This window comes from Chrysochloris asiatica, unplaced genomic scaffold (genome assembly GCF_000296735.1).
Source record: "Chrysochloris asiatica unplaced genomic scaffold, ChrAsi1.0 scaffold00030, whole genome shotgun sequence".
Taxonomy (NCBI): domain Eukaryota; kingdom Metazoa; phylum Chordata; class Mammalia; order Afrosoricida; family Chrysochloridae; genus Chrysochloris; species Chrysochloris asiatica.
The window spans coordinates 15,867,705-15,876,237 of NW_006408548.1; the positions used below are offsets into that span (position 1 = coordinate 15,867,705).

Sequence of the window (8,533 nt, forward strand, 5' to 3'; positions counted from 1 at the left end):
CCAGAATGGAGGTGCGCAGACAGCAAGGGACCAATGAACAGCTACCAAAAGAGAAGAATGTCCACACCTTTATCTCAGCGGTTCTGCCAGGCGTCTGTGGCCGCTCCGCTCCTTCCCCCACGTGGTCTTACCCAAGATGGCGGCTCCTGGAGCTGCTGAGTGTCCTGGACAAGAAAGCAATAGATTTCTTGCCTCTGCCACAAATTCCCCCAGCTGTGAGCCTTCCAACCTTCTAAGTATTTCTTTATATGGGGTTCAGAGTTCTGGGACCATCCCCTGAACCTGCTTGGTCGGGTTTTCTGTGTTGTTGCTGGCGGAGCTCTCTGCTATATGTCCACCCGATCCGCCATCTTGTTTGTTCTCCCTAAATATCTTTTAAAAGTAAAAATCTACAGTACTTGCAAAATAGGAGGAGCAGTTAAATAGTAATGAAAAGTCAGAGTTAATAATACACAATTTACCACAGAAATACTGACAACCAAAAGGCTACATCGATAATAGCTTGCTTCCCTATTTGAGCTCACTTCTAAAGAAATACAGCAAGCTAAAATATACTTAAAAGGTTTAGTAGTCTTTATCTGGACAACCATTTATTGACTTTACTGTAGACCAAATCCACTGCCTTTGAGTGGATGCAGACAGTGACCTGATAGGATAGAGTAGAACTGCTTCATAGAGTTTCCAAGCTGTGGTCTTTTTGGAAGCTGGCTGCCCTCTTTCTTCTATGGAGTGGCTGTTAGGTTGAAACCACCAACCTTTTGGTTAGCAGCCCAGCTCTTTAACTTCTATGCTACCAGGGTTCCTTTTATTCTAGATCAGACGGAAAATTTTATTCTGATCCTGGCAACTTTTGTGTATATACATGAGTCACTTCCTACTCAGAGCAATCCTGTATGGGGTTTCTGAGGCTGTAAAACTTCGCAGAAAGCCTAATTTTTCTTCTATAGTATATATTGTTGGTTTGGTTAAGTACCATGGAGTTGAGTCTGACTCATAGCAACCTTATATGGGTTTCTGAGGCTGTAAATGTTTGCAGAGCAGCTGGTAGGCTCAAACTGCCTACGAGGCTCAATCATGTGGTTCACAGTTTAATACTTACTCTATTGAGCCACTGTGCTCCCCACTGTATATATCATTGTTGTTGTTAAGTGCCATTAAGTCGGTTCCGACTCATAACAATCCTATAATAGGGTTTCCAAGGAGAGGCTGATGAGCTTGAACTGTAGACCTTGTGGTTCAAACTGAACCTTGAATTTTATCACATTAATCCACAGCCTCTTTCTCCCCACAGAACGGCTGGTAGTTTTAAACTGTTGACTTCGAGGTTAGCAGCCCGATTCATAACCACTATGCTACCAGAGCTCCTTGACTCTCAGGGTAGCTACTCAGAAAGTTTGGTTAAAAAAAGGTCTTTATTTTTACAGTTGTAGAACTGACTTTGGTTTGTATAATTATTTCTTTTGGCTGGTGATTTTTATGAGGTGGAAATTAAGTCTTTATACTTATGAATAAAGTGGTAACCAAACAAGATAAACCTGATATTGAAGTTTTTAATGTGATAATTATTGTTAAAATTACTCTGTAAATGAAAATCTCTTGATGGTGCTTTAGAAGGGAAAGCTGAAGTGAAGTCTTATCATGAAGATATGTTATGTCTGCAGCACTGGGTTAAAAACTGAGATACTTCTGATGCAGATAACTTCTTCCACTTGTCAGAAAGTTAAAGGACTTCTTTAAGTTCACCTATGAGGGAGTGAAAAGATGAATATTATTTTTATTAACTAGTTTGACTTTTGAGTATTCTTATTTTAGTCATTTCAAACTCTGAAGCAATAGAGTTTCGAAAAGGGACTTTTAAAAAGAGGAAGCTATAGTATACAATTTGTCTTCTACTTAGTGCATCTGTCTCTTTGTTTTTGTTAAGTCACAGCCGTTAAATTTATTTACTCCTTTTCAAATATGAAATTATGTGTTCTTTGGAGATGTGAAGTCATAGTAAGCATAAAAGTAAAAATCCTCATTTTAATAAAGAACAAACCAACGCTTAGGGGAAGTGAAATACCAAGGCTGTGGTTACATAGCTGATTAGGTTCAGAGTCCCGATTAAACCCTGGTCTGTTTGACTTTCAAGTTTGGCGCCCCCCCCCAAAGTTCAAGGTAAAGAAAGGCATCAGTGTCTGAACCAAAGTCTTCAGTGTGCCAAAATGAATGGCCACCAGAGAGCTAATTAAGAAAAATGATGTTTAAATTATTTCCATGTTTCAGAGTTCCCCACCTCTGGACTCACAAGGCAGTTGGAAGACGTGACCCTAGACATTTTTGTTTTCCCTTGAGAGGAAAAGCACAGTTGAGAGTGAAGTTCACAAAAACACCTTTTCACAAAAGCAGCAATACTATTTTCATCTATAACAACAAAAAAACCCCTTCACTTGTCTAAACTCTTTCGTGGCGCTTCAAGCCCTGAAGTACTCATTTTGGTGTTTTCTTATGTAGTGCCTTGAGATAATTAGTTGTTTTTTTTTTTTTTTTTAAATAGTCTGTCTCTTCAGCCAGATTTTAAATGGCTTGAAAAGCAAGAGTTCTATTTTTATTTCGAACTCATCACAGAGCCTGGCACAAAGTGGCAATCCATGTGCCCGATAAATACTTGTTGAATGGAATTACATTGAAAAGGAGGATAAAGTATAGCCATCTTCCATCTGCCAAAGACTTAGGTGTGACTGTATGGGTACATTTTCATTCTTAGAAAGCTTTAATGTGAATGAAATTATCCCTTAGTGTACATTTGAAACTTCCACTGGAAAGGAATTTAATATAAATTTAGCATGTTCTCTTAGAGGTAGCAGGCACAGCTCTGAACAGCTTTGAAAGAAAAGAGTGACATCTCCGTATTGATCAAAGAAGTGAAGAAAGGACATCACAATTTAGACACTAGAACACCCACCCCACCCTGTATTCTCTCCCTGGAAGCTTTTATGTGCGTTCTTAAACATTTAAGTTCTTTGAAGGCAGTTTTCTTGAGACCGACCATGTCCCCTTTTGAAGGGGAAGGGAGAAACTAAACAGAGTATTTCATTCGACAGTAGTATCCATTTGGGACCTTGGAGAGCCCTGGGTCACCGGGGTCCCCTAAGCTCCAGTGGTCTACAACGCTCTAGCCTGCGGTTTACAACCGCTCTTTAAAAATACTTTCCCTTTGGGACCGCCTCTGGCTTCGTCCTGTCCGTCACCCCTCCCCCAGCCGCCGAAGGCAAAGAAACACGTTGTCAGTCTTCACAGACAGGTCTCGGGCTGCAAGCTCAAAAGATTACAATCGACCCCAGCCCACTGCGACCCTTTCACTCCACTGCTCTCAAATGACCCCTGACAGCGATCCCCATTCCCCTTCAAATGGGAAACGTACAGACACACGCATACAAGCACACAAACAAAAAAACCCCAAGTCTTCCCCTTGGTTGCTACCCGCAATGACGTTTCCCCTTTGGGTCCCGCCCCTCTGGGGGCATGAAATTTCGGGATTGGCCAAGAGGCCGTGGCGACAAGGCCCCGATTGGGCGGTGGACGCTGACTGACAGCGGGGACGTCCGCTGCGGTCGCCGCGCCTTCCTTTCCTCCCTCCCTGGTGTGCGAATGTGTGTGTGCGGTGTTATGCCGGACAAGAGGGAGGCGGCCGTGGCAGCGGCGGCTCTGTTTATTGTCTCAGTGTGTGTGTGTATGTGAGGAAGCTGGGGCTGCAGCGCGGACGACGAAAGCGGCCTTCGCGTCAGCGGGTGCAACGAGTGCGGTGACCCTAGCGGCCGGCCCTTGGGAAGCGCGAGGGAGGACAAGGAGCTTCTGTCCCCGCCACGTCCGAACGCTCCGGCCTCACGGGCCGCGCGCATTCCGGGCCTTGCTACGAGCAAGCGAGCTAGGAGGCTGTGCTGCTCCACCGCTGCCGTCGGCCTCCTCAGCTTCCTTTTCCTCAGCCGCAGCGCTAGGCCCAGGCGACGCGACGACCGCGCCTCGAGTTTGAGTGCAGCGGGCGGCGCGGCCTCCTTGGCGGGCTCTGCTGGGCTCCCGTCCCGGGTTTTGGCGATGGGGCGCGGGGGCCGGCGCGGCTAGGAGCACGGCTAGCCGAGCGGTCGGTGCCGAGCAGCGGGGCCAGGCGGCCCACGGGGAGGAGGGATCAGCGGCCGCGTCTTCGGGCCCTGGGAGCCAGAGGCACCGTCATGGCCAAGTCGGGTGGCGGCGCGGGAGCCGGCGGCAGCAACGGGGCGCTGACCTGGGTGGTGAGTAGCGGGCGGGCGCCCCGGCCGCCGCATTGTTCGCGGCCCACGGCGGGGGAGGGGAGCGGGAAGGGGGAAATCCGGGGTGGGCGGGCGGGCGCCCCGTCGGGGCTCAGCCGGAGCAGTTCCCCACCCCCGCCGCTTTTCTTTCTTTCTTTTCCTGGCCTCCTTGGAGGCACTGGCTGTGGGAGCACAATATGCACTTGAAACTTTGGGGAACAGATCGTGAACATGACGTGGAACCCCACTTTCTTTTTTGGGTTGGGGGCTTTCACTCAGACTCTTCTGGGCAGTCGGGAGTCAGTGGATGGGAATACTGCCACTTGTGTGTGTGTGTGAGTGAGTCCTAAATGCGGCCACTTCTGAGGCTCTCGGCTCACAAGGAAGAGTGATTTCGTGTGCACTTGAGTGGGTCTGACTTGACAAGGCCTTGGGATGTCAGTTTCTGGGCTGCAGCGAGGCGGTGGGTGGCCCTTTGGAGGGCGGGGTGGAGTACTCGGGGCAGGTCTCTCTCGTGAGGGTGCGGCCGTCGGGCAGGTAAAGCGGGCGGCTGGCCGAGCCCGCGAGCGCCGGCACTGCAGCATTGAGTTCCTGCGGGGAAGTCCCAGTAGCCGAGGGGTGACCTGGAGAGACCCGATTCCCACGGCTGATCGATAATTCACACCGGCGTTTCACTTGCTCAGCACGGAGTTCACACCGGGGTCATTTCCTCCGCAGAAAACCCTGCCCAGTCAACTGACTTGCTATCTAGAAGGGGTGGTGGGAGTGGGTGGGGATTGACGCGTTATAGATCTCTGAAGGCACTTTTTCAAACAATCCCGGGAAACTTTGATGCTCGCTTTTTTGTTATTGTTATTTTCCCATTGCTTGGGTTAGGATTTGTTGAGGCGGAGAACAATTGTTCCTTACTGGCGAATACCTACGTGTACTTCGTAAACACAACCAAAACCAGAATGCCATAATAACAGGAAAAAAATCTTAGGCATTTATATTAGGTGCTTTGCAAAATAACTTCCCAGGCTCTTATGGTCCATCTTTTCGAATTTTCTTAATTGATTACGTCAGCAATGTAGTACTGATAGACTAGAGCGAAGAGAGTTAAAGTGTCAGATACTTAATTAGTGGCCCATGTGGACGTGCAAAAGTCGGAGTGAGGAGAGGAGATTACATAAATGGAAAAGAATGATTTTAAATGTTGATGACTCTTAAAACGCCTGTTACTAAAATAGCATCCGAGAGTGACATTCGATAGCCAGGTGGCATGGTGAGTTCTCATTCACTGTATGGAAAAGTTAAGGCCTGATTCATTGATCAGTTTTTTCTCTGGGGATTTTTGATTCTCTACTAGGTGGTGGTGGTGTTAAGCCCCGTGGAGTCGGTTCCGACCCATAGCGACCCTGTATAGAGTTTTCGAGGAGCTGTTGGTGGGCTTGAACCACCAACCTTGTGGTTCAAACCGACTTTGCAGTCTAGGGAATTAACCAATACTATTTTGCATCACAAAGAAATTGTTAGACTTTAATTTGAGAATATTTTAATTGACAGCTTTTTAATTTTGCAGATTAATTCACAACTTTTTAGCTTTCAAGAAAGTTCAACAGGAAACTTCGTTTGCATAAGAAATTTAGTGAAACTTGGTGGGTCTCATTCAACATTGTTGTTGTTGTTGTTGTTATGTGCCATGGAGTCGGTTCATAGCGACCCTGTATAGGGTTTCCGAGGCTGTAAATCTTTACGGGAGCAGAAAGCCTCATTTTTCTCCCAAGGGACAGCTGGTAGTTTCGAACTGCTAACCTTGTGGTTCACAGCCCAATTCGTAACCACTACGCTACCAGAGCTCCTTCTTGAAAGATAGAGGCGTGTATTTTTATGGTTCAGCTGCATGACAACAATGAAATTAACAGAATAATTGCATGGTAGTAAACTAATGACCAAAGTACTATTTTCAAACCTTCTGTCAGTTGGCTTTTTTTTTTAGGTTTTGAGGACCAAGAAAGTATTTCTGTGTGATCAAGCCCCCATAAAAAGAGCCAAATTATTAATAGAGAAATTAAGAAGTATAGTGGATATGAAAACATTTTTTTCTCTGGAAGTTTACCCCTTACACATTGTCATTGAGTCTAAGTTTAAACGTAAGTATGTTGTTATGTTTTAACAGGATTAAAAAGCTGAATTTTGATGATTATGCTTAGGGAAAGAAAATAAAGCTTTTCTCTAATGAAGAATAACTTTTGGCTCTAAGTTCCATCCATATTTTGTTGGCCTTTTGGAAGTATAAAATCCTATTAAAAGTTAAATATTTCACACTTGAGTCATCTTTTCAACTTTGGGAGATAAATTCTGGCTCTGTTTATAAATTACATTTTCATTACAAAATTAATTGTAGGTAATATGGGAGTCCGGGTATGGCGCTGCTGGTTAATGTACTGGACTGCAAGGTCAATTTGAACTGCAAGGTCAGCACTCTCGGAAACCATACACAGGGTCACTATGAGTCAGAACCGACTTGACAGCACTTAACAATAACAACAACAATATGGGAAATAAAATGAAAGATGTAAAACGCAGTCTTTGATTTAGAGATCCCCCCCCCTTAGATTAGAAGTTTAAAAAATATAAGGGGGCTTCATAAAGTTTATGGATTCAATTAGATTATCAGTATCTTTCAATTAGATTTTCCCATGATATTTGAAAATATATTTGAAGCCCCCTCATTTAAACATTCTTACCAGAGCTAGGTCTCTCTTACCCCCCCCATATATGTATGTATATATATATATAATGTATCTTCCAATCAGTTGACCAGTGTGAGAGTTATGGTTTTGTTGAAACTTGACAGGGCCAGCATTCTCAGTGGTTTGGTAATGAATATATTCTAATCTCCCAGGGTGAGATCTAATCAAATGTAATCACTTCCATGATGAGATCTGCTGTGAGCAGATAGTCAGTTGAAATGAAGTTTTCTCAAGGCTGTGGTCTACCTCCAGTATATTAGGCAATCTGGCTAAGATACTTGCATTTTACTGGATCTGAAACTAGAATCTGGCTCATCATCTGATATCTGGTTCTTTGGACATGATCCAGGGACCTGCCTTATTAACTTGCCCGTCCTAGAAGTTGTTAGCAGCCTGCCATCTTACCTGATGACCTTGGATTCATTGGCCTCTGTGCCCAGAATACCTGCTGATCTTGGACTAATCATCCCCTACAGCTACATGAGTCAGAAGCTTCCAGCCTGGTATCTGACCCACAGACTTAATTATGAGTCAGAACTGACTCCACGGCACATAACAACAACAACAACCGCTACAACTGAGTAAGCACAAATCCTCACCACTGGACCAATAAACAACATACACATACATGGAGAAAAGATTGATATTGTCAAAGACTTCATTTTGCTTGGATCAACCATCAACACTCATGGAAGCAGCAGTCAAAAAAATCAAACAATGTATTGCATTAGGCAAATCTATTGCACAAGACCTCTTTAAGGTGTTCAAGAGCACAGATGTCAGTTTGAGGACTCAGGTACACTGGACCATGGTATTTTCAGTAACCTCATAAGCATGTGAAAGTTGGACAGTGAATAAGGAAGACCATAAAATAATTGATGCATGTGATTTATGGTGTTGGAGGAGAATATTCAAAGTACCATGGACTGCCAAAAGAACACACCAACCTGTGTTGGAAGAAGTAGAGCCAGAATGCTCCTTGGAAGCCAGGATGGCCAGACTTCATCTCTCATACTTTGGACATGTTATTATGAGGGACCAGTCCCTGGAGAAGGATACTGTGTTTGATAAAGTGGAGGGTCAGATAAAAAAAAGGAAGATCCCCAGTGAGATGGATTGGCACAGTGGCAGCAGCAATGGGCTCTAATGTAATAATGATCATCAGGTTGGTTTAGGACCAGGCAGTATTTCTTTCTGTTGTGCATAGGATCACTGTAAGTCGGTACTGACTTGATGGCACCTAACAACAACTATGTGAGCCATTTCCTTAATATAAACATGTATATATATATGTGTGTGTGTGTATGTATATATATATATATATACATGAAGCCCTGATAGCATAGTGGATTACACATTGGGCTGTTACCCACTGTGTTGGCAATTCAAATCCATCAGTTACTCCATGGGAAAAAAATGAGACTTTCTGCTTATGTAGAGCTTTATAGCTCAGAAACTCTATACAGGTTTGGAACCAACTCAATGGCATACAACAATGACTATATATAATATGTATATGGCATACAACAATGA

The 8,533-nt window shown here is 44.5% G+C and overlaps 1 protein-coding gene and 1 pseudogene across 1 annotated transcript in view; both read left to right on the forward strand.

Moving 5' to 3' along the window:
* Window positions 1–4,140: 4,140 nt before the first annotated feature.
* Window positions 4,141–8,533, forward strand: part of TOP2B (topoisomerase (DNA) II beta 180kDa) — an 88,572-nt gene continuing 84,179 nt past the window's right edge. Inside the window, exon 1 of the mRNA XM_006851624.1 lies at window positions 4,141–4,268. Within this exon, the coding sequence (XP_006851686.1) occupies window positions 4,209–4,268 (60 nt within the window). The 5' untranslated portion in view covers window positions 4,141–4,208. The remainder of the gene's footprint in view (window positions 4,269–8,533) is intronic.
* The window catches only part of LOC102811462, an 11,556-nt pseudogene continuing 7,723 nt past the window's right edge, over window positions 4,701–8,533 (forward strand).